Below are 26370 nucleotides of genomic sequence, written 5' to 3' on the forward strand. Positions count from 1 at the left end.
TTGGCAGTCTTTGACCTTGAGTTCTAGCACTACAAGAGAAGGAGTAAATCATGAGAAGTCATGACTAGCACTTATATGGGGCACAATCTAGAGGTGGGTACTTCTAAGTCAATAGAGCTCGTGAGTACCAATGAGCACCATTTATTTCAATGGGAATAGGACACAGTGAACTTTGACCCATGAACTTACTGCAGCACAACTCCTGGTTCTCATGCATAGAGTTACAACAGAGGGATGTACTAGCAGCACATATTTAACACCATCAGTGTTGGCTAAGTGCTTGTGACACTCTGCCATTGCCAGACTGTGTGTGTATTGTTCTGTACATAATCTGACATCAAGCAGATTTACATTAGTTAACGAAATACAGCATTTAACTCAGAAAATCCATTTAAGAGTTTAAGTAAAAGCCAGGCCTATTTTGGTAGCTCCTAATTGCCAGCATTCCAGTGTGCCGTATTTTTTCCTCTTTATGCTTAAGAGTGTAATTGTAGTTCTTCAAGTGATTGCTGTGTTTACTTGACAAGTCTTAATGAAGGTTTTTTTTTTAAGTAGATCACAATCATGGATATTCTTTCAAAGGGGGGATATTTAGACTGGTTTCCCTGTGGTGTAAGCACAGTGTGACGCTACTTAGAAAATATATGTTTCCTTAGTCCTGCCATTAGGTTCCATGAACGCATGTGGCTGCCTGGCTTTTGGCAGAGCCGCATTCTTTCTGGTTCCTTCAGAGCTGGCTGGGAAGGGAGGCGACCCTCTTGTTTCCTAAGCCGCTTCTTGACAGTCACCTCCATCTAGGGTGGATCTGCGCTGCCTGCTTTTTTCAGAGTATTCGGTGAAGAATCGAATGAACCCTGTGAATAAAGAAGATGAGCACTGCTAGGTTCTAGCACATTAGCTTTCAACTGGAGGATTGAAAGGATGCAGACAAACTGGAGAGGGTTCAGAGGAGGGCAACAAAGATGATCAGGGGACTGGAAACAAAGCCCTATGAAGAGAGACTGAAAGAACTGGGCATGTTTAGCCTTGAGAAGAGAAGACTGAGGGGCGATAGGATAGCACTCTTCAAGTACTTGAAAGGTTGTCACTGAGAAGAAGGCCAGGATCTCTTCTCGATCATCCCAGAGTACAGGACACGGAATAATGGGCTCAAGTGACAGGAAGCCAGATTCCGGCTGAACATCAGGAAAAACTTCCTGAGTGTCAGAGCAATACGACAATGGAACCAATTACCTGGGGAGGTGGTGGGCTCTCCCACACTGGAGGCCTTCAAGACGAGGCTGGACAGCCATTTGTCAGGGATGCTCTGACTTTGATTCCTGCATTGAGCGGGGGGTTGGACTCGATGGCCTTGTAGGCCCCTTCCAGCCCTATGATTCTATGATTGATTCTTGGTTATTTACAATAATTTCAGAAGACCAAATTTTCAGTCAAGATTCCTATTTTGTCATATGTCCTGAACAAGCTTGCATGCTAAGTGGTTGCTATAACAATTTGAAAATGTAAATTTACAACTAAAGCCCTGTTCAGTTATTCTCCTCATGTGTAGGCAAAGAGAGGGAGCAGGGATGAGTGCACAAGCTCTGCTTCCCTCCCTCACCATTCTCGTTGCCCTTTAGCTGTGGAGGGCAGCTGCCTGTAGAGGAGATCTTTATCCATGGAACTCTCCCCGTGATGTTTGGTTGCTGATCTTCCAGGCTTCTTAAATTTCGAGGACAGCCTCTACAGAGAGAGGAGGCTCTCCTCTGCAGGTAGTCGCCCTGCACAGGTAGAGAGAGACCTGCACGGTGGAAGAGGGGGGATGCAGCTAGCAAGCTCCTCCCCATTTCCCTACCTCATATGTAGAGTTTACATGTGAGAACAACTGAATAGAAGCTTAAATAGGAGTGCAATCAGAAACCTTTGGTCATGCATACTATATGTCTTTTACATACTGAATTTGTCTGCTTCTGGGGCAGCAGTAGGGGAGAAGAGTTTGCAGTTAGCTGTGCTCAGATGATCATATCTCAGCTTAATAAGCAAAGGCATGAATGAATCTTTTGCACGTGCCCACAGCCACTTGCCTTACTGATGTTCCTGAATGCAGTGTGAATGCAATTAACCATAGCTTCCCATTTCATCCAAACTGGGAAACAGCTTTGGAACAAGCCTGGATCTTAAACCACAGTTTGGAGTTGGTGTGAGATCCTGGCTTATGTTGCACCTATGCCCTGCTTATGGGTTCCAGATCAACAGCGGTTGGCCACTGTGTGAAGAGAATGCTGGACTAGATGGATCTTTGGTCTGATCCAGCATGGCTCTTATGTTCTTCCAGTTTTGGTAACCATAGGTTCCCAGTTCAGACAAAACAAGAAGCCATGGAGAATCAAAGACTTGTACATTGCATTGAGGCATGCTGCGAAGGGAAGAAAAAAAGGAGGAGCTGCATGTGTGGGCAAAAGGCTCATTCATGCTTGGGTTTATTAGATAGAGATAAGATTGTCTGAACCAGGCTATTGTGAAACCTAATGGGCCTTTAGTGATATAGTGCTAAACTATGGCTTCATGTTATGTGTGCAAACCTTGGGTTCATGCACTCCCTCCTCCCTGCACCCTCTTTCTCTGGTATGACCACAAGGAGGAGATCAGAAGCTTTTGCTTCCACTTTTACACCAGTTGAGTTCCTGGTTACATGTGAACTTGAGGGAATGGTGGTTAATTGAAACTATGATTTATTCAAACAAACCAGGATCAGACTGTGGCTTATGATCCTGGTTTGTCCACAGAGTTTAAACTAACCAGAATTACCCACTATCGATAACCCCCTGGAATGTGCAGTCATAAGGTGTGTGTTCTAGATTATTGCCCTGCATGAACTGAAAGCACAGTGAGTCCCAACATGCGTGGCTATGCATGGAGTATGCCTCCTAAGACATCCCCCAGAATCTTCTGCAGTACACTGAGATGCAGTTGAGCAGGGGTTCTTTGGCAGACAAATTAGCAAGAACAGAGTATTCTGAAAGCAGAAAGCTTGAAAACTGCTGTTCTGGCACAGCAAAGCAGCCCCCTTCTGTCCATTTAGATAAAAATGAGTTCATCAGTGCTATTGGAATGTGAACAATTTGCATTTTGCTGTAACAGCAGTAAGATAACTGCACCTTCATGGAAGTATTTAAAAACAAAAGAAAGAACAGGTCTTCCTTGATAGGAACTTCGTATTATATTAAACATATAAATCACATTATCCTTTAAAGTTTCCCTGTTATTGAGGTGTCTTTTGCTCTGAGTAAAACGAACAAACTCTGAAAGATTCTGGAGGAAGGGTAGCGGGAGGCTGGTAATCTGGACTGAAATTAATGAATCTAAGAATTAGAAATCAAAACTTTTGTTTAGTCTGAAAAGAAACAAATTCCCTTAAAACAGAGCCACACAACTGTTTCTTGTTTGCTTCCACTGTGGTTGACTGTTGTGTTCTGTTAACTCTCCTGGGCAGTGGCTCGACTTTTGTTGAATGAACCGATTGTTTTCCTTTTGTGTTGCCCGTCAAGTGAGCCCCCATCTGGTTTGCATCAGACTGTTTTCACAGCCAGCAACTGCTGCCTTTTCTATATCCTGACACTTAAGGGCCCCCACGCTATCAAAGCATTGCTGTGAGAGCCTGTCTGGCTGGGTCCGTGCAGCTGTGCCGCGGCAGCTTGAAGCTATTAGCCAAATAATGGCAACTTAGAACTTGAACCAGCTCTTATTCCCACTGGTGTCATGCGTGTACAGTGAACAATACAGTACTGCCGAACCCCACAATCCAACCATAAGAACATTGCCCCCCTTTCCACAAAGCTTTTAATTTTCATCTCTTTGTAAAGTCACGCGGGAGGCGGGGGGGTTGCAACAGTTTCAAGTATCCAAGAGAGTACCACCTTTTCTCAAAGGTAAGACACGCATGCATGAGTACACAAACACACACCGTTAATCAACAGCATCCCCTTCAGTGTTGCTGAGAATGGCTTCCTGTAGCATTGTTCACCCCTTCATGGATCACTGCCTTGTTGTGGCGAAGGGGCTTGCATAACTCAGTGAAGCCATAAGCTATGCCGTGCAGGGCCACCCAAGACGGACAGGTCATGGCAGAGAGTTCTGACAAAATGTGGTCCACTAGAGAAGGAAATGGCAACCCACTCCAGTATTCTTGCCAAGAAAACCCCATGGAACGTATCACAAGGCTAAAAGATATGACGCCGGAAGATGAGCCCCTCAGGTCGGAAGGTGTCCAATATGCTACTGGGGAAGAGCAGAGGGTATTTCCAAGTAGCGCCAGAAAGAGTGAAGCGGCTGGGCCAAAGCCGAAAGGACACTCAGCTGTGGATGTGTCTGGTGGTGAAAAGAAAATCCGATGCTGTAAAGAACAATATTGTTTAGGAACCTGGAATGTCAGATCAATGAATCAAGGTAAGCTGGAGGTGGTCAAACATGAGATGGCAAGATTGAACATCGACATCTTGGGAATCAGCGAACTAAAATGGACAGGCATGGGCGAATTTAATTCAGGTGACTATCATATCTACTATTGTGGGCAAGAATCCCTTAGAAGAAATGGAGTAGCACTCATAGTCAACAAAAGGGTGGGAAAAGCAGTACTGGGGTACAATCTTAAAAATGATAGAATGATCTCAGTATGAATCCAAGGCAAACCATTCAACATCACAGTAATTCAAGTCTATGCCCCAACCACTGAGGCCGAAGAAGCTGAGGTTGATCGGTTCTATGAAGACCTACAACACCTTCTAGAACTAACACCAAAAAAAGATGTCCTCTTCATCCTAGGGGATTGGAATGCTAAAGTAGGAAGTCAAGAAATCACCGGGATAACAGGCAGGCATGGCCTTGGTGTACAAAATGAAGCAGGACAAAGGCTAATAGAGTTTTGCCAAGAGAACATGCTGATCATAGCAAACACTCTTTTCCAACAGCACAAGAGGCGACTCTACACATGGACATCACCAGATGGTCAATATCGAAATCAGATTGATTATGTCCTTTGCAGCCAAAGATGGAGAAGCTCCATACAGTCAGTAAAAACAAGACCTGGAGTTGACTGTGGCTCAGATCATGAGCTGCTTCTTGCAAAATTTCGGCTGAAATTGAAGAACGTCGGGAAAACCACTAAACCGTTCAGGTATGACCTAAATCATATCCCTGATGAATATACAGTGGAGGTGAGGAATAGATTTCAGGGATTAGACCTGATAGACAGAGTGCCTGAGGAACTATGGACGGAGGTCTGTAACATTGTTCAGGAGGCAGCAACGAAATCCGTCCCAAAGAAAAAGAAATGCAAGAAAGCCAAGTGGCTGTCTGATGAGGCTTTACAAGTAGCTCATAAAAGAAGGGATGTGAAAAGCAAGGGAGAAAGGGGAAGATATACCCAACTGAATGCAGAGTTCCAGAGAATAGGAAGGAGAGACAAGAAGGCCTTCTTAAATGAACAATGCAAAGAAATCGAGGAAAACAACAGAATGGGAAAGACTAGAGATCTCTTCAAGAAAATTGGAGATCTCAAGGGAACGTTTTGTGCAAAGACGGGCATGATAAAGGACAAAGAAGGCAGGGACCTAACAGAAGCAGATGAGATTAAGAAGAGGTGGAAAGATCTGAATGTCCCTGATAGCCATGATAGTGCGCTCACTGAACTTGAGCCGGACATCCTCGAGAGTGAAGTCAAGTGGGCCTTAGGAAGCATTAGTAACAACAAAGCTAGCGGAGATGACAGTATTCCAGCCGAGCTATTTAAAATCCTAAAAGATGATGCTGTTAAAGTGCTGCATTCAATATGCCAACAAATCTGGAACACTCAACAGTGGCCACAAGACTGGAAAAGGTCAGTTTACATTCCAATTCCAAAGAAGGGCAACGCCAAAGAGTGTTCAAACTACCGCACAATTGCGCTCATTTCACATGCCAGCAAGGTGATGCTCAAAATCCTACAAGCTAGGCTTCAGCAGTATGCGAACCGAGAACTACCGGAAGTACAAGCTGGGTTTCGAAGAGGCAGAGGAACTAGAGATCAAATCGCCAACATTCGCTGCATCATGGAGAAAGCAAGAGAATTCCAGAAAAACGTCTATTTCTGCTTCATTGACTACGCTAAAGCCTTTGATTGTGTGGATCACAACAAACTGTGGCAAATTCTGAAAGTGATGGGAGTACCAGACCACCTTACCTGTCTCCTGAGAAACCTGTACGAGGGTCAAGAAGCAACAGTAAGAACCAGACATGGAACAACCGATTGGTTCAAAATTGGGAAAGGAGTACGACGATTATGGCAAAGTGAGTATTGGTTTCAATGTTTTATAAACGTTTTATATAAATGTTTCAGCAATTATTTTGTTTTAATATAAATCATGGTGTATTTAATGTATTTTAAAATCTATTATAAATCTATCAGATAAATAAATGGGAGTACTGGAAGAAATGGCAAGCGATGATCATGCAACCCTTGGTCTTGCATCTCCAGCAGTGGCCCATGAAAGTCTTTCTCCCTTCTTCTGGTCCACTGGAGCCAAAAGGCCCTTTGCTGTTTTAGCCACGTCTGGATGGGTGCCATAGTGCTGCAGAGCCGTGGGACACGTGAGCCGCACGGGAAGGCCGACAGTTAAAGCATCAGTGTGGCCTTGCCTCTTGCACACTGACAGGCAGAATTCCTGCTCATATTTAGTGTGTCATATGGTTACATTCTGTTCTTGATGCCTCTTGATTCTTTTCCCACCACCACCTTTGGCTTTCCTGTCTAGTTATCTATCAGCTGCTCGGGGATGGCCATCTCGTATTCTTTCATGCTGCCAACGATGCTGTAATGCATATTTTCTACCAAATTCAGGATGGGCGCACCCTCAGTCCCACCATTTTTCCATGCAGCTTATGTTTAATGTTACGCTACCTTGGTTTTGATTGTACATATATGTGAAGGGAGGAGAGGACGTGTACACACACACACACACACACACACACAGCACCTTGAAACTCTTTTTCCTGATTATCCTGTTTGCTCAAGGCCTCAGAAGGTTGGATCTCCCCCAACTTCTATGTTGTCCTCTGCTCTGAGCTTCCTGTGTCTCTTGAGAGACTATCCAGGGATCTTCCTCCTGCTTCTTCTCAGCACCTCTCCAAGCTGCATTTATTTCCTGTTACGTCTGTTGCACTCCTTCATACTTACGAGTAGACTATAGACTTTCTGGAGGAGGGCTTTTGGCTGCATGTTGATAGCCTCATGCTCCCCATCTCCTGGTCCGTCTGCTGTCTCCATGGCTAAGCTGCTGCTGCTTCCAACCACCCTTCTCTTCCTGTCTGGAATGGATCCTTTTCCTGTGTCCCGGGGCTTTGATGAGGGGAAGGTATCCTCCCCTCCACACACACACCCCCCATATGCTTTATGGCTCTCACCAGATCACAACTAGGTGGTACTAAGAAACTATGGAGTAGGAAGTTTGGATTTTCCCCTTTCCTTCCCTTGTCACCATTGCCAAAAGAAGCCCCAGTGATATCCCTATCCTAGTTAGTTAGAATTATTTATTCTGTGCAAAAGGATAGTTTCTCAGTGTGGTTCTAGGAAGGACTGGCAGCTTATTTTTCTTCTACCAGTCTAGCTGTGGGTTTGTGGCTAATGTTCCTGCCTTTAGTTTTTGGTCACAGCATTCATAAAGCCTTTAATATTCAAAAAGTTCTAAAATTATGAAGGGCAAAGTCTAACTGCCATTGTGCTTTTTAGAGACTGATTATTAGTTGCCACCCCTACTGTACTCTGTAATACATAGATGTGTGTTTTTTTCTTTTATATACATCTCTGTGTGTGTGTGTGTGTCTGTCTGTCTGTCTGTCTCTCTCTCTCTCTCTCTCTCTCTCTAGTTTCTTTATGTAGTTTTGAAGAATGCTGGAAAAGCAGTATGAGGGTGCAGTGATATGGCTGCCAGCACGCCATCTGATGTGAAAATGGAGTCTCTGTTTTTCAACGCTGCATTAATTTTGCTGGCTCCTGGCATGCGTTGTGTGTAGGATTTAGGAACAGATTTGATTATCTAAAATAGCTTCTCTCTGCTGCCTTCCGTTGCTCTAATACAGCACATACTTGCAAGCCAACCAGCATTCTGATGCTCACAAGGAAGACCAGGTACTCCGGCAACAGAAATTCCTGCTTCCCTTCTAGCTTATATGATTTCTGCTCAGCATTGTCCGCCTACTTTCATGTTTATCTTCACATTTCTAAAGGCAGGGTGGTGGTGGGTGGGATTAAATTTTAAAAAATGGAAGGTTGGCGTTTTCAGAAAGCAGTTTTCTATTTAAATTTTTAAAATTGAAGTAATTTTATTAGGTAGAGGATTAACTCCAACTAAAATGTATTGTGCACCCGCATAGTGCAATTTGGTCTGGTTATAAACAAGGTTAGTGTTTCAGGGAGTGTTTTTTTGTTAAGTGGGGCTTCCTTTCCTAGGCAAGAGATATCCCCTTTATGAGCGCTCCTTCTTAGACCTTTGCAGGACACACAATGCAGGATAGATGCCATTGGGGTGGGTCATAACTCAGTGGTGGCCATGTTCATTCCATACAGCAGGCCCTAGGTTCAGTCTCTGGCATTCTGAGTTAAAGATCACCAGGTAGCTGGGCTGGGAAAGACTCTGGCCTCAGGCCTTGGGATGTAGCTGCCAATCAGAGGAGACAATATTGGGCTACATCAGCCTTCCCCAGCCTGGTACCCTCCAGATGTTCTGGACTTCAACTCTCATCAGTCTCAGCCAGCATAGCCAATGGTCAGGAGTCCTGGGACTTGCAGTCCAAAACATCTCGAGGGCACCAGGATGGGGAAGTATGGCAGAAAGAAATTCCAAACGTGGTTGGATATTAAGGGCACGATCCTAGGCATGTTTAGACAGACAAAAGTCCTACAACTCCCAGCATTCCTCGGCCAGCATAGCTGAAGGACTTTTGTCTGTCTAAACATGCCTAGAATTGCACCCTAAGTGACTTCTTTCCTGAGATTTTTTTTAACTTTTTGGGATCTGTCACTATATATATGCTTACATGGGGCGGGGTGGGGGTCCTGGAGTCCATCTTTTTCTCTCTTACACCAGCAGTGGGCAACGAGGAGCCCCAAGCCTTTCTGTGTACATCTGAATTCCCGTCTAAGGCTTTCCTCTTAAACTTTATGGGCCTGTGTTGCTTCCATACAGCAGGATACTGCAGTCTTTTAAATGGGGTCCTGGGTCTGTCTGTCTTTACCAGGACAAAGCCATGGCTGCAGTGGCAATGCAGTCCATTGGTCTTGCAATGCCCACTTAAGTTAAGCACATTAATTCTTCAGTCTCTGCATAAGGTAAAGATGTGTCTTGCAAACACAGGAGGTAACTCAAACACAGGAGATGCTTGCCAAGCTCTTGATATACTAGTGTCTGTCTGACTTGCAAGCTAAATAATATATTCCAAAGTCCTCCTCACTTTACAGTTTTCATAATGCAGTGAGACTTTTAGGAGCGCTTGAGCGAGCCAACATGGTAAGGTTAAATGCATTCTTTAGCTTATCTTTATGTAAACATATGCCCTGTTTTTCACACTTGGGCCCTTCATCAAAACGGCCCTCCAAATTGTGGTGTTTACTGCCTTAATCCTTAATGCTGGGATGCCTTCCTAGGTCAAGGACACATTCTTCAGGTAGCTCAAAGGGTAATAAAGACTTAGACAGTCACTTGATCTGTTGGTCTTGTTAATGCTCTCGGGAGAGGCAGCAGAAGAGAGGAAACAGAGCTGTGCCTAGCCATTGCCATTCTTTACAGTTCATGAGAGAACCAGGCCTAAAAACCTCCATGGAACCATGGGAATGTGCACTGTTATTCTTCATCTAATACAGAAGGTGTGCAGGAAGGGGAAGCACAGCGGTCACTGCCACTGCTTAATTGCTCATGCCCTGAGCTACTTCCCACAATTATATTAGTAGATGTGTGCCTAGGGCACATTTTGGATATACGCCTAAAATACATAGAGACTGGGTTCGGACGAGCGGGGCGGGAGGAGCCATTGTGGCTTCGCCCCTGTGCGCACCTTTTGTTTATGACGTGCAGTAGGAGTTGTAGGTACGAAGCTACCCCCGCCACGCCGCATGCCAGGTTCTCACGACACGCCAACCCACGCTGCAGCGTAGGTGATTATGTAAACAACAGGCCATGCACTGGGGCAGGAGGAAGAAGCCACCGTGTGAATGCAAAACCCCACGTATTTGCAAACACAGGCAACCTTGTCAGGGAGCCGCAGTTGGCTGCAGCTCTCAGTTTGCTCAGGGGCTCTACAGAGCGGCCTCTGTAAAGCATCCCCCTGTCATCCTGTGAGAAGAGGGTAGAGCAGAGAGTGCACATCTTCAGATATCTGCTTCCTTGTGGAGGGTGGCCTCATGTTGAGAGACGCTTCTCTCAGTTGACTGATCCAAAGCATCTGAGGCTGCTGCATTGGCCAGCTTGCTCACCTGGATGCCAAAAGTGGATGTGAAGGGACGAAGGGTGTTTTCAAAACCTGTGGCAAACCGGTTTTGTGGGATCGGTTCCAGCTTCTTCCTCCTGATGAAGTGGACAAGGTGCTTTCATCGGTACGGCCGACCACCTGCTTACTTGATCCTTGCCCATCTTGGCTCATTATGGGCTGCAGAGAGAGACTGGGTGAGGGGATCAAGGCGGTGGTGAACGCCTCCCTTGAGGAGGGAGTGATGCCATCAGCCCTCAAGGAGGCAGTGATAAGACCGCTCTTAAAGAAGCCCTCCTTGGATCCTCAAGTTCTGAACAACTTTCGCCCAGTCTCAAATCTGCCATTTTTGGGCAAGGTGATTGAGCAGGTGGTGGCGGTGCAGTTGAAGGCATACTTAGAAGAAACTGATTATCTAGACCCATTTCAGTCGGGCTTCAGGCCTGGGCATGGGACAGAAACGGCCTTGGTCGCCTTGGTGGATGATATGAGGAGGGCTCTGGATAGGGGTGAATGCTCCTTCCTTGTTCTCCTCGACCTCTCAGCGGCTTTCGATACCATTGACCATGGTATCCTCCTGGACCGCCTGGAGGGGTTGGGCATTGGGGACACCGTATTGCGGTGGTTCCGGTCCTTCCTCTCCAGCAGGTACCAGAGGGTAGCACTGGGAGAGGAGGTTTCGGACCCGTGGCCACTTACTTGTGGGGTGTCACAGGGTTCCATCCTCTCCCCGATGCTATTTAACATCTATGTGAAGCCGCTGGGGGCTATCCTCAGGAGGTTTGGGGTGCAGTGTCATCAATATGCGGATGACACGCAGCTCTACCTCTCATTCAAATCTTCACCAAGGTTGGCCGTAGAATCCCTGTCCAAATGTCTGGAGACGGTGAGTGGCTGGATGGGGAGGAATAGGTTGAAGCTGAACCCTGACAAGACCGAGGTACTTTTGGTGGGAGACAAGAGGAGGCTGGGGGATGTCGACCTGGTGTTGAATGGGGTACGGCTACCCTTGAAAGACCAGGTCCGCAGCCTGGGGGTCATTTTGGACTCCCAGCTGTCCATGGAGGCTCAGGTGTCAGCTGTGAGCCGGACAGCGCTGTATCAACTCCATCTGATACGGCGGCTGCGCCCCTTCCTTCCTGACCATCTGCTCCCATCGGTAGTACATGCCCTGGTCTCCTCTCGTTTAGACTACTGTAATGCGCTCTATGTGGGGTTACCCTTGAAGACGGTTCAGAAACTGCAGCTGGTACAGAATGCGGCGGCTCGCCTGATTAAAGGCAGCTGCCGGCGAGATCACTTCACTCCGGTGCTGAAGGAGTTGCACTGGTTACCAGTTGTTTTCCGGGCCAAATTCAAGGTGTTGGTTTTGACCTTTAAAATCCTATATGGTTCCGGCCCAGCCTAACTAAAGGAGCGCCTCCAGCAGCACCAGACAGGCCGCTTAACAAGATCAGCCTCGGATGGCCTTCTGTCTGTCCCATCAGCCAGGACAGCTAGACTGGTGGGGACGAGGGAGAGGGCCTTTTCTGTGGTGGCCCCCACTCTGTGGAACTCCCTCCCTAGGGAACTCCGTCATGCCCCCTCTTTAATGAGCTTCCGTCGTGCATTAAAAACGCTGTTGTTCAGGCTGGCATTTGGGGTGGGTTAGGGTATTTTAGAAAATGTTTTTATTGTAGAATTTTATTGTTTTAAACTGTTTTTATTGTATGTTGTACATCGCCCAGAGTGGCTGGGTGACCAGCCAGATGGGCGATTAATGAATTTAATAATAAATAGATAAATAAATTTCACAGCAGCCTTCCCCAACCTGGTGCCCTCCAATGGCCATGCTGGCTGGAAATTATGGAAGTTGTGGTCCAACACATCTGGAGGGCATGAGGTTGGGGAAGGCCATTCCACACAGTGTTTAGTGTGGAATGTCCCTGCTTTATTCACTCACTTTTTATGGAGCATCCACACAGTACCATCATCCAACATTTGTCAACCTGAATTTTCCCTGTAGTTCTTCTGTCTTTTCTTAGATTGCAGAAAATCTGACCTGTTTTTCAGAAGAATGGAGGAGTAGCACAATCAACACAGATGTAGATGCCTTTAGTGCTACTCTTCTGCCTTTTTTTTTTTTTTAATAAGAGGCAGGATTTCAAGAAGGGCAGAGACATATTGGGCTGGTGAACCCATCTCAGCTCAGCAGAAATCCATCTTTTCAGTAGTGCTACAATGCTTTTCTAGCTGTTCTTTTAAATTAGCAGATATCACTTAAATGAAAGCGTATTATAATCACGGAAAGGCAATGATTATTAGTGTAGGAGCTACCTGGTTGGAAGCAGCCTAAGAAAAAGTCCGTGTGCTAGACCAGGGATTTGCATGCATTAGAAACTTCCGGTTTAGACTGCTACAATGCATTGTTATTTGAGGCTGTCTTTGAAGATTCTGGAAACTCGAGTTCAGAATACAGCTACTGTGGTGCTGACCGGGACTGGTTATACTGATTGCATTTTGCCAGTTCTTGAGCATTTACACTGTCTGCCAGTCTGTTTCCCGGCACAATTCAAGGTAGTGGTGATAACCATTTAAGATCCCCTAAATCAGCCTTCCCCAAACTGGCACCCTCCCGCTGTTTTGGACGACAACTCCCAGCATTCCTGACCATTGGACATGCTGGTTGGGGCTGATGGGAGTTGAAGTTCAGAACATCTGGAGGGCACCAGGTTAGTGAAAGCTGCCCTGATGGCTTGGAACATGGCTATGTGACAATCCACTTCCTTGCACATGAACCTGTCCCAGGAGTACGTTTATCATCACTTTTCCATGTCCCCCTGCCTTGTGAAGTTAGGTGGGTGGGGACCAGAGAGAGCCTTTTTAGTTGTGGCACCCTGCATGTGGAATGACCTTTCCAAAGAGGCTCACCTGCTGTAATTTTGACATCTTTCTGGCACTGGGCCAATATCTATCTATCTATCTATCTATCTATCTATCTTGTATTTATTATTACATTTGTGTCCCATCTTTCTTCCAAGGTGGCTACACATGGTTCCCAGGTGGTCTCCCTTTCAAGCACTGACCAGACCCAAACCTGCTTAGCTTCAGCAAAGTGGTGGTCTCAAGTGCCTTCAGACCAGGCCCTGGGACCTGCCAGCATGTCAACTAGCTGATTTAATTCTGCTGCTTTTATCATTTTTGTTTTTAATTTGATGTTATCTTGTATTTTACTGTCCTGCTGACCTACCTGTTATATTATTGTCATTTGCATGTTTTTATTTTATTTTTCCTTGTTGAGCCTGTTCTGTTATTTCACAAGCCATAAATCTGAGGGATGCTCTTAATCTTACAATTTTGATTCACTTAAATGCTCCTACAAACCCTGTTTGACCACATCATGGACGTATCTTAGGTCCCAAACAAATAATTCTCAGTACATTAGGGATTGCAGCACTAGGTGTTAGTTCAATGCAATAATTAGAGCAGCTTTCCATAACCTGGTGCCTTCCAGATACTTTGGACTTCAACTTCCATCAGCCTCAGCCAGCATGGCCAGTGGCCAGGAATTCTGGGAACTGTAGTCCAAAACTTCTGGAAGGCACCAGGTTGAGGAAGGGTGAACTGGGGTGTGTGAGTGAGCGAGCAAACAAGCAAGCTTATGCTTTGCTTGGTTGCTTTTGTTCCAGGCCCAAAATTCTTCTAAAACATCTGGGCCACTTTCCTAGTGAGCCTGGGTTGGGCTGCAGATGAAAGACTTGGGATTAAAGTCAAAACACTTTTCTTGTTTGCATAGTTTCAGCCTGAGCCCAGGCAATAAGCAGTCGCTTCAGTGCTATCTCCATAAAAACAATTTATTCCAAATGTAATCATCTTGTTTGTGTTTGGTATTGTTTTCCTTCATAGTCTTCCCTTATATAGTATTTTTATATAAAATGTCAAATTGAATATAAGCTACACATAGTTGTAATAAAAGATTAAAGCTTCACATCTAAAGCCAGAGAAAGGGTGTGGGAAATGGATTATAAATAATAACTGAAAATGGATTCTCCCTTCATTCAGGCTACTCTGAGTTCAAAGGTCATTGTTTTGTTTTCCCAAACAATGGATGTTTCTGTTGATAGAAAGCAAAAAGGAAGCGGTTTTTTGAAGTGAGTCTTGGAAGAAGACGTGGGAGTCATTTCAATTGTCTACATCAGGAAAGTAGAATTCTAGATGTTTTGGACTTCAGCTCCCAGCATTCTTGACCATTGGCTATGCCAGCAGGTGCTTCTGGGAGTTGAAGTCGCAAACATCTGAAGATCTCCCTTCTGCCCACCCCGGGTCTACATTAATGTGTAATTAACCGAGCGTTGGTGTTGTACAGTGGCTTTAAAATTGTATTCCAAAGAAGCCCAGAATTCCATTGAAGTTTCTTGAAGAAGAGCCCTGCTGGATCAGACCAAGGGTCTATCTTATCCAGCATTCTGTTCAAGCAGTGGCCAAACAGCTGTCTGTGGGAAACCCCCAAGTAGGACATGAGTGTGACAGCACCCGCCCACTCATCTTCCCCAGCAACATGTTCCCCAGTACATAGGCATACTGCCGCTGATGGTGGAGATAGCACATAGCCATCTGGACTAGTAGCCATTGATAGCCTTCTCCTCCAGGAATTTGTCCAGGCCCCTTTTAAGGGCTTCCAAATTGGTGGCCATCATTACATCTTGTGGGTACTGAGTTCCACAGTTCGACTATATGCTGTGTGAAGAAGCCCTTCCTCAGCGGGACTGACAGAAGGAGCCACTCCCCACAACTCTCAGAAGACTTCCTGCCTTTGTAATGGGCAGGTAGGCTCCATCTGGACAGAGCCCGGCTTTATCAACCAAGGTGTAAGCTTTATCTGTAAACCGCCCAGAGAGCTTCAGCTGTGGGCTGTGTAGAAATGTTGGTAATAGTAACAGTGGTGGTGGTGGTGGTGGTGGTAGTAATAATAATAATAATAATAATAATGGAACAAAGACGAGTGCAAAAGAGCAGAAAGTCATCCATCCCCCACCCAGCCCTGTTCATCCTGGCTTGGGAAACAGGTGGGCTGACCCAGAAGGGCAATTAGCTCTTCCCTCGTGGTGCATTTCCCCCCTCATGGCTACAGATGCTGGGTCTCATTTTCTGGGGCACAGGCCCCACCATCCTGGGAACACAACAGTAAGGGAGAAACCGCAGGAGGGAAGCCGCACTAGCCTTCCCCAAAGGCAGGGCAGACAGGATTGGCCCTGGGATAATGGCTGCCAAAGCCCATGCAGAGACACAACTTGGAGGACCCCGTGAGTACTGTCTGTAAGGAACTAAGAACTAGGGCAGGGACTGGCTTATTATTGATCTTTGTACTCTGCACAGGGAGCCTCTTGTGACTGTACGCCACCTTGGGAGGGCTTCTGCCCTGAAAGGCGGTCATTAAATAAATAAATTTAAGAGGAGGACGCAACCCACCTTAAATAATTCCTCTGGGGTGGGGAGATGGGGTAGAGGCCCACAAGTAGTCTCCTTCTCCCTAGTGGAGTCCAGAGGACATGATGCAGTTAAATGCTCATCGGCCCCACTCCCCAGTCATTGACAGGGAAAGCATCCTCTGGGGCGGATCAAAGCCACCTTGGATCATAGTTTGGTACAGGCTCTATCCTTCCTAGAGCAATCAAGTTTTGCACAGACAGGACAAATCACCAGCAGGACACACTATGTTGTTTGTGCCTGTTAAACAGTTGGCCCTGGGTTGGAAGGTTCCCAGAGCTTCTCTGACTTGTTGGTTGAGGGTTGCCTTAGCCTATAAGCATGCCAATTTCACTGGGGTGACCAGAGTTCTGGTGTTACATGAGAGGGAGAGGGGAAAAATCCATCCTACTTTCTTGATTCTATTCATAACTTTATAACCCTCCATCACATTCTTTCAGCACTCTTTGTAGTCCACTTGGGTTTTCACCAGTCTGAATATCTCACTGATGGATGCCAACTCTACATAATTTATTAATTAAATAGCACAGGGTCCCTTTACAGATCCTGCTAGATTTTACTTCTTTCTTCCATCTACCTTGAGAATTGAACACTTACTCCTGTTCTCTCCTTCCTGTTCTTTAACCAGTTAATCTGTAAGACGACCCATCCCCTTAGCCCATTCTCTACCTCCTCCTTTGCAGCACAGTGTGTCATGATCCATGAAGGAGAATTGGAAACTTCTTGCTTGTTGACAGTTCTTTCCAGTACTGTCCCAGATGCTTGCAAGTAATTCTGAAAGTGCTGGCACTGAGCCCAGTAGAGAGTTTTTCAGCAGTCTGTTGTAAAAGCAGCTGAGGTGTGGACCTTTTCACACCATCAAATTCTTCACATTATCATAGCTGCGTCTCAGCCTTGCATGTAAATTCCAAGAAGATGCTCCACCGCTTTTTAGAAGACCATCCTGTAGGCATCCTGGGAGAATTCTTACTGTAGTCGCTGGGGCAGGAGCCTTCGAGGGAGAATGCAGTATTAGACATGGAAATAACGTTCATTAAGCATTAGATTTAAAGGACTGGATGGGGCCTGAAGGTTATTGAGTCTCCCAGAGATTTAAGTTATGTCAGCCAGACCACAGTGGGCCATAGTCGTCGAACAGGAATGAACTCCCAAGAAGCATGGTAATGAAAAAAAAATCCTATTGCATGCCTGTGGAGGGCTATATCCAATATCAGTCTAACTTAAGTCCAATTCATTTCAGTGGGTGTACTCTAAGTGGGACTAACTGCCAGGAATACATGAGGTGATTATAAGAACCTATGTGGTGGAAGGCTTAGAGTGTTAGACTATGACTAGGGAGACCTGGGTTCAAATCCCAACTCAGTCATGAAGATCACTGGGTCACTAGCTCTCAGTCTACCTTACTTCACAGTATGGTTGTGATGATTAAAGGCGGAAGAACTATATATGCCACCCTGAGCACCTTGGAGAAGAGGCAAGATAAAAATGCAGTAGAATAAATAAGTATCACCTACGGGGAGACCTTTCCTCCAGACAGGACTGTTCCCAGTTGGCTTTGGCCCTAGAAACAAAAACTGTTTTGCTTTCCTGTTCACCCCCTACCTCCACTTCCTCTATGTTGAATTTTAAATGGTAAGCTCCTCAGGGCAGGGACTGGCCCCATGTATTCTGTAAATAAATATTTTAATAATAAAAGGATCTGGAACAGTAAGCCTGAGAGGGGGCGGGGGGGAGTCTTTATGCTATGTTAACATAAAGCCCTATGGGTGGGAACGGTGCATTCTGACAAAAGGAGCAATGGGCTGTGGGCAGACAATTTGTAATGGGTTTCCATACTGCTTCAGCTATTGGTTTGTATAGAAAGGTAATAAAATCAATACTGTTCCTCAGTCATCATGCACACTGGTAGTGTCATATAAATAACAGTAGTTAAACATTGCAGTGCTGTGTGTGTATGTATGTGTGTGTGTGTGTGTGTGTATATATATATATATATATATATATATATATATATATACATACATACACACACACACACACACAAAAACCAATTTTATGTTTTTCTTTACAGAAGGGTCAGAAAGTGGGTACTTTTAATGGCAGTGGCTATGAGGAGGGCACTCTTTACCCATGCTCAGAGTATGACTTCTGCCAAGCTGCCTGCCCTAGTTCTGCAATGCCAGCATAGACATGCGTCTCTGGTGGCTGCTGTGCAGCTGCGGAATCCCTGCCCTCGTGGAGAACCCCTACCCCGTGGAGGGGACGAGTGGTGGTGTCTTTCTCCTTCCTTTTTTTTTAAGAATATGAAAGCTTTAATTGTGACCTTGGGCAATCATTCTTTTCCTGTCTGCAAATATGGCATCTGTTTCTCTTGGGAAAGTCAGAAGGAGGCCATTTGAATCCTGGAGCTATCAACTCTATGCATTTTGGGAGTTGTTTATCCTTGAAACAATGACTAGATCTTGCAGGAGTAATCTGAACCGAATGCTGAACTGCCCTTTGTTTGTGCAAAGCCTGTAGCAGATGGGAAGTTCCCAATGGTGGTGCTAGTTCAGATCTATACCATTGGACCCCACCCCTTTCTGACCCATGTGGTGGTTTTCTCTCCTTGCCTACATACTTTCAGAGGAGACATTCACCCAAGCTTTCTATTTACCCTGCTAATCCCACCCAGAAGTCAACTATAGCAGCTTTCTCCAGCCTGGCGCCCTCCAGATGTGTTGGACTACAACACATCTCCCAGCATCCCCTAGCTAGCATGTCTGGCTGGGGATGCTGGGAGTTGTAGTCCAGCACATCTGGAGGGTGCCAGGTTGGGGAAGGCTGAACTATAAGACAGAAACATGGCCTTTTAACACCAAGCAGATTAGCAGAGTTCTAAATGCCCCTACAAGTGAGACAGGTAAACCGCAGTAAGGGAACAGCGATCATGTTCTGACGTCTTAGCCTAGCTCTCAACAGAAGCAGTCAACCTGTGTCTGGGCTGTACCACATGACTGAATGCTCCTCCTCCATCCAAAAATGAGTCCCAGGAAGATGAGTCAGAGCCTAGCCTGTGCAAGGAATTGTTATGTGGAGAGGAGCCTTTGGTCACATGAGCTCCCACCCACAGCCAAAGACAGGTTTACCACCTCTTTGAGAGCTAAGGCCTAAGTTATTGAGGGATCTCAAAGAGATGCCTAGCACACAGAACAGAATAAACCCACACTTGGAAATTATTTGTTTATTTGTTACATATATATCCCACCTTTCCTCCAAGAAGCCCAAGGTGGCATACATGATCCTCGCCCACTCCTCCTCTCCGTTTTATCCTCACAACAACCCTGTGAGCTAGGTTAGGCTGAGAGTTAGAGACTGGCTCAAAGTCACCCAGTGAGCTTCATGGCAGTATGGGGACTAGAACCCGGATCTCCCCAGTCCAATGCCTTTAACCACTACACCACACTGGTTCTCAGTGACACTCCAGAAAAGGTCTGGCCCTGTTTTTTAGCTGCTTAGGACACATCTCAGTCACTTCTGTGTTCTTGCCGTTCCTTGCTTGTTGATACCCTAAATGTTACAAAACAAATGCCTTGTTCTCCCCTTAAACAGATTTCCAGGGAGACTTGGATCGGACTCAGGTTGAGCCCAATGTGTACCTTACATCATTGCTTTCTGGTAAGTTCTGCAGGCTGCTCTTAACTGTACCTTGTCATTGTATTTGGTCAGATGATGTGTCCTCCCTTAAAAAAACAATGAACTATCACTGTCTTACTCTCAAGCTCTCAGTCCCCATTTCCAGTACTGTCACTCTCTCTGCTCTTTGTCAAGACTGGATTCGGAAGCTGGAACCTAAGAGGTGATGGATAGGGAGCTGCAGAATTCTGTGCCAATCGAAGCTTCCAAGTCATCTTAAAAGGAGAGCCTTCTGTAAAGCACATTGGTCAGCCTGAGAGATTACAGAAGAATGGATGCGGGTGGCAAGACCCCCTTTCTCCAACAAGAGACACAGCTGCCGTATAAGGTGCAGCTATTGCTTCTAGACACAACTGCCACCTGTGCCTCCAGGGCAGACATGGATCCAGGGACAGCCTAACACCACGAACCTGCTCTGATTAACTCTAACCCGATCCACTACAGGGAGAGAGAGATGCTCCTCTCAGAGCATCTGGACTCCTTACTCACCTCACCTCTGTCCTATCAGGATCCAGCTTCAGCTTCATAGAATCACCCTAATGGCAGAAAGCGAAGAGGATCTAAAGAGCCTCTTGTTGAGGGTGAAAGAGGAGAGTGCAAAAGCTGGTTTGAAACTCAACATTAAAAAAACAAAGATCATGGCATGTGGCCCCATCACTTCCTGGCATATGGAAGGGGAAGAAATGGAAGCAGTGACCGATTTTACTTTCTTGGGCTCCAAGATCACCGCAGATGGTGACTGTAGCCATGAAATTAAAAGACGCTTGCTCCTTGGGAGGAAAGCTATGGCAAACCTAGACAGCATAGTAAGAAGCAGAGACATCACCTTGCCGACAAAGATCCGTCTAATCAAAGCTATGGTTTTCCCAGTAGTAATGTATGGCTGTGAGAGCTGGACTATAAGGAAGGCTGAGCGCCAAAGAATTGATGCTTTCGAACTGTGGTGTTGGAGAAGACTCTTACGAGTCCCCTGGACTGCAAGGAGGTCCAGTCAGTCAATCCTAAAGGAAATCAACCCTGAGTGCTCATTGGAAGGACAGATACTGAAGCTGAAATATTTTGGCCACCTAATGCGAAGAGAAAACTCTCTGGAAAAGACCCTGATGCTGGGAAAGACTGAAGGCAAAAGGAGAAGGGGACGACAGAGGATGAGATGGCTAGATAGTATCACTCATGCAATGAATATGAACTTGAGCACACTCCGGGAGAGAGCGCAGGACAGGAAGGCCTGGCGTGCTATGATCCATGGGGTCACGAAGAGTCGGACACGACTGAACGACTGAAAAACAACAACAAAAGGGGCCTACAAGACCATCGAGTCCAACCCCCTGCTCAATGCAGGAATTCAAGTCAGAGCATCCCCGACAGGCTGCTCAGCCTCATCTTGAATGCCTCCAGTGTGGGAGAGCCCACCACCTCCCTAGGTCATTGGTTCCATTGTCGTATTGCTCTGACAGGCAGGACGTTTTTCCTGAAGTTCAGCCAGAATCTGGCTTCCTGTCACTTGAGCCCATTATTCCATGTCCTGCATTCTGGGATGATCAAGAAGAGATCCTGGCCTTCCTCTCTATGACAACCTTTCAAATACTTGAAGAGCGCTGTCCTATCTCCCCTCAATCTTCTCTTCTCAGGGCTAAACATGCCTGGTTCTTTCCATCTGTCTTCATAGGGCTTTGCTTCCAGTCCCCTGATCATATTTGTTGCCCTCCTGTGAACCCTCTCCAGCTTAGCTGCATCCTTCTTCAAATGCGGTGCCCAGTACTGGACACAGTACTCCAAATGCGGCCTAACCAGTGCTGAGTAGAGGGGAACTAGTACTTCCCAGGATTTGGAAGTTATACTTCTATTAATGCAGCCCAAAAGAGCATTTGCCTTTTTTGCAGCCACATCACATTGTTGGCTCATGTTCAGCTTGTGATCTGCAACGCCAAGATCCTTCTCGCTTGTAGTGTGGTTGAGCCACATATCCCCCATCTTGTAACTGTGCATTTGGTTTCTTTTTCCTAGGTGCAGAACTTGGCATTTATCCCTATTCAATTTCATTCTGTTGTTTTCTGCCCAGCGCCCCAGTCTATCAAGATCACTTTGAATTTTGTTTCTGTCTTCCAAGGTATTAGCTATCCGACCAATTTTGTGTCATCTGCAAATTTGATCAGCATTCCCTGCACCCCCTCCTCCAAGTCATTCATAAAAATGTTGAAGAGCACTGGGCCCAGGACTGAGCCCTGCGGTACCCCGCTTGTTACCTCTCCGCAGTTTGAGAAGGTCCCATTGATCAGCGCTCTTTGAGCCCGATTCTGTAGCCAGCTGTGGATCCACCGGATCGTTGTTTCATCTAGCCCACTTTGAGCTAGTTTGCTCATCAGGACATCATGGGGCACTTTGTCAAAAGCTTTGCTGAAGTCGAGGTCTATGATGTCCACAGCATTCCCACAGTCCACAAGGGAGGCGACCTGATCAAAAAACGAGATCAGATTTATCTGGCAGGATCTGTTCTTGTTCAACCTCAGATCCAGTTAGGCTTGCTCAGGGGTCTGGGAGCTTTTGCAGAAGTCAAGGAGTATCACCTGACCCACTCTAGCTTATGGTTGTGAAGAGGGTTCCTTGCTGGCCTGGGTAGCCTCCTACCTTTGGCCAGAGACGGGCAGTGGTGCTCAGGTTGAATTCCCCATCCATCACCTCTTAGGCCCCCTAGTAGGAGCCTTGTTACTTTTCTCCCTCGCCTGTCTCTGCTGCCCTTCCTGGGAGCACCCCCCCCCCCCCGTTCTGACAGAGTTCCTTGCTTTCATTTTTCTTCTTCAAGACTCTTTTCTTTAGCAAAATCTTTTCCTTAACTGCCCTGAATGGCTGTGCTGTTCTTCACAACCATCTGACTCCCCGTGCATCTTCCCTGGTACTCATGCATTAGCCTTGAGGCACTTCTCCTCACAGCCACCTTAAGCTTACACCCCACAGGATGTGGCTTGACAGGTGCCATCCAGATGTGCTAGACTACAACTCCACCATACCTGGAGGACACCTATTTGGGGAAGGCTGGTATATGGACATCTGGGCAGGGGTGGTATCATTTCTCTACAGCACCAGGTGCACTGTTGATGCTATCTAAGTCTTTAGTTTATTCACTCAGTCGCTTCCGACTCTTCGTGACTTCATGGGCCAGCCCATGCCAGAGCTTCCTGTCGGCCAAGTCTTTAGTAGTCATGTTCATATGGAGCCATTCTTTGTAGTAAGCATTGTCTAAGTGTCCCCTAGCAATGGGGTCTGTGTTTTGCGAAATAATCTCATCTGTAAATACAATCCAGATGTGATACTGCTTTAGGCAAGAAGAAAAGAACAACGAAGAGGAACAGAGGGATGATTAGAGAGAGAGAGAGAGAATTGTTGCTTCCCTACTGGAAGCATATAAAAAGTTGAGTTAGGGTGTTGCAGGTGTGTGCTCAAAGCTCCGAGGATTGGACTTGTGACGATGCCATCGGGGGACACTGAGACGCTGCAACATGACAGCACGTAAACTTTGAAGCCAGTACTCAACAAAGCAAAGCAGCCAGCATCTGGCAGCAGAAGAAATGAGTTGCTTGTTTCAGCCGTGCTCTTAATGGAAGACAAATACCGTGCTAGGGATGTTTTTCCAGGTGTTCTTTCCATAGCGCCTAGCAATTTTATTTTTGTATTCGGTTGCAAACTTGTAAAATGGGTGTCTTGATATATATTCTTTTTCTCTTTCTCTCTCACCACATGCTTGGGGTTGGGGGATATCCAAAGACATTCTATAGGAATAATCTGTAGGAGAATGCTTTTATTGTATGTATTCCATACAGTGAGGCTAGGAGCCAATCAAATAAGTTTTTTAAAAAAATAATCTATAACATACTGAGCTTTCCTGGAGAACGTGGGAGGGAAAGAATCCGGTGTGGGTGAGTTGGATAGAATCTGGGACTCAGCATCCCTTCTTCCTAGTTGGCCTCAACTGCAGAGCAGGCTTTGTGTAATGCTACTGCAGGCCCCTTTCCCACAGCAGTAGTGCAATATCCTCTTCATATATAATTGGGAGAAGGAATCCCCTCTTGCTGTGGAAGGAGACCCAAGCTGCTGTTTGCCCTTTCATTTTAAAATGAAACCTGGGAAGATGAGCATTTCAGCATCTGAGAAGGCTGCATCTCACAGCTTCCAAAGAGCAAAATAAATATAAACATTAAGCAACGGGCTCACCATTTTAGGGAATTGCTACAATGGATTAGCTTTGCTGCTGTTTGCTACCTTTAAAAAAAGAGCCAGAGAGGGCTAGATGTGCACTCCTGTGCTGGCAGTATGTAGCCTTCAAAGCAATAAACTAAACATGTTTTTCTTCAACTTTCACAAAAGGAACCAGCATATGGGGCCACCTAAGTCACAAAGGCTATCCAGTAGGTGCCAGTGATATTTGCGCTTAATGTCTGTCTAGCTGGGGATTGGGGGTGGAGTGGAGGAGCTATCCGTGTTTGCTTGGAATACTCAGAAAATACAACACAAGCACAACCTTGTAGGGAGACCTGTGGATCTTTATTGTATTACTCTCCTCCAAGGTTTTGGGCTCAGTGGACCAGCCTACCTGGAACCATAATCCCAAGCCAGTGGCCAGCAACATGATGTCATGATTCAGCCATCTTCTTGTCGTCAGGCACTGTCAGATGGCAGATAAAAGTGGCCCAGAAGTCAAGGGGGAAATGAAATGCATCTTAAGAGGTTGGTGGGAGTAATAGCAGTAACGTGTCCATCAGGAATAAATCGATCTGGATGTGGGCAAGTGGCATACTTCATTGTATTATATTGCTGAGCAGCAGAATAAAACTCTGCACGCTCAACCTTTTCCTTTCCCTTCAGGAGTCCATTAAGAAGTTTTATCCTTTTCAGAAATGTCGGGTCCCCAGTGTGTTCTTTTGTTCTTATGTTAATGAAGAGAGACTCCATAAAGCGGGTTGAATATTTTAAACAGGACAGGATTAAAAGAATGCCATGGGACTACAAAGCTGGTTTGAAAATTTCGTGGCAGAAGTGAGGCAGTCACATGACCACTCCACAAGATGCCAAGCTCTGCCTGACTCCAACTTCTTTCTTTTGAAAGAGAAGAGTCCACAGTTTTCAGCCTATCCTCAAACAGACGCAGTTTGCAAGACCTCTGATTTCTCTCTCACATCTCTCTCTTTTTCTTTTGCAAGGGAGAACACTAATATGTTTGCAATTGACCTAGTCGGAGTCACATTTGATAATGTCAAACTAAAATATGTGTGGACTTGCTCTGTATTCAGGTGCCAGTTTTAGTCTTAATGAAACGTACATTTGAAGCAAATTATGCAGATTTATTTTTAGTGCTTGGAATTTGACTTTCTTATGGATAGCATACAACACTTGTCTTTTTATGCTTCACCACAAACAACTCATCTATACTAGATTTGATGTACTCGTGTTTTGCCAAATAGATGTGTTTGTGCTTGTACGAGCGAGAGAGAGAACATGAACTTACAGGCATTTCTGTTTATAAAGTGTGTGTTGCACACGCTGGAGTTCTGACAACCAGTGTGATTAATACAAACCAGATAAAAGAAATTTGGGACTGAGTCCCTGGGCCCTCAGAGTTTGCAACAACCTCTTGGCTTTAAAATTGGTACTTCTGTTGATGGGTCTTCCACTTTTCCACTTTACCTTTTCCGACATAAAATTGGCCTGATTAATCCTGCAAAGTATGTATGACAGTACTAGTTAGCAAGTATCTGGGCCAGTGTGCACTTTCGCCATCTGAGATACAAATGCTCCAGGTGGGGCCAGAGTTCCTGTGAACCTCTGGTTTCTAGGAATTTTTTTTTTTAGTAAACCTGGAAACACCTGTTGAAACAGTGATGTCATGAAATCAGATTTCTTATTGCAAAAATTAATTGTCATGCTTTGAAAGTGCCAGCCCGTATAATTTAAGGCAAGGACTTTCAAACCTTCTATCTGACATCCATTTGTCTGACACAGAGCCACTATGTCTGGTATGGAATCCCAAGAAAACAGAAGGAGGTGAGCATCCAAAGTAGATCCCAAAGAAGAGAAACGGGTTCTCAGGATCCAAAATAGAATTTATTATAATAAATTTGATCTGGTATGGAACCCCTGCACACTGCCCAAGTTTCTGGGGCATATTCTAGGGCATATAGTTGTTTCACAGGAGTTGCTGCTGGTTAGGCATGTTGAGCCTCACTGTTGCCCTGTGGGAGCTGAGAGCACAACGTAGAATGGATCCCACGCTCCCCTCTGGCTGTGTGCTGTAGGGAAGGTCATGAGTGGTAGGCAAGCCATTTTTCAGGGAAACTAAGGGCACAATCCTATTCATGTTTAGACAGAAAAAAGTCCTCCAACTCCCAGCATTCCCCAGCCAGCCAATGTTTTGTCTCTAAACATGCATAGGATTGCTCTCTAAAGCATGTAAGAGCCCTGATGGATCAGGCCAATGATTCATCTAAGACTATCTAAACTACTTGCCATCACTGTACGTTCACTCTGTGGAGATGTACTTTTTGTCTGTCTGTCCTGAATCTACTGCAAAGATGGGCAATTTGTGGCCCTCCAGATGTTTTGGGGTTGCAAGTCCCATCAGCTCTAGCCAGCATAGCCAGTGCTGAGGGTTGATGGTAGCTATAGTCCAACTTCTGGAGGCCACAAGTTGCTCACCCCAATCTACTGACAATCATTGAGGAAAACCTGAGTTCCACTTTCCCTGCTCCATTCATAATGTCATAA

At 45.7% G+C, this 26370-nt stretch overlaps 1 protein-coding gene across 19 annotated transcripts in view; it reads left to right on the forward strand.

Moving 5' to 3' along the window:
• KIAA0586 (KIAA0586 ortholog) overlaps positions 1–26370 on the forward strand; it is a 102063-nt gene that overhangs the window by 69510 nt on the left and 6183 nt on the right. For 15 of the 19 annotated variants that reach the window (XM_084835846.1, XM_084835739.1, XM_084835861.1 and 12 more), the window contains one exon: positions 19531–19596. The exons of 3 other annotated variants lie outside the window; for them this stretch is intronic. In XM_084835846.1, coding sequence (XP_084691972.1) covers positions 19531–19596 — 66 coding nt within the window. Of the gene's footprint in view, positions 1–19530; positions 19597–24176; positions 24337–26370 lie in introns of all 19 variants that reach the window. One more of the 19 variants, XR_014787999.1, reaches the window with a different exon arrangement.

This window comes from Heloderma suspectum, chromosome 1 (assembly GCF_057233095.1).
Source record: "Heloderma suspectum isolate Gila_16-S chromosome 1, 16-S_ref, whole genome shotgun sequence".
NCBI classification, from domain to species: domain Eukaryota; kingdom Metazoa; phylum Chordata; class Lepidosauria; order Squamata; family Helodermatidae; genus Heloderma; species Heloderma suspectum.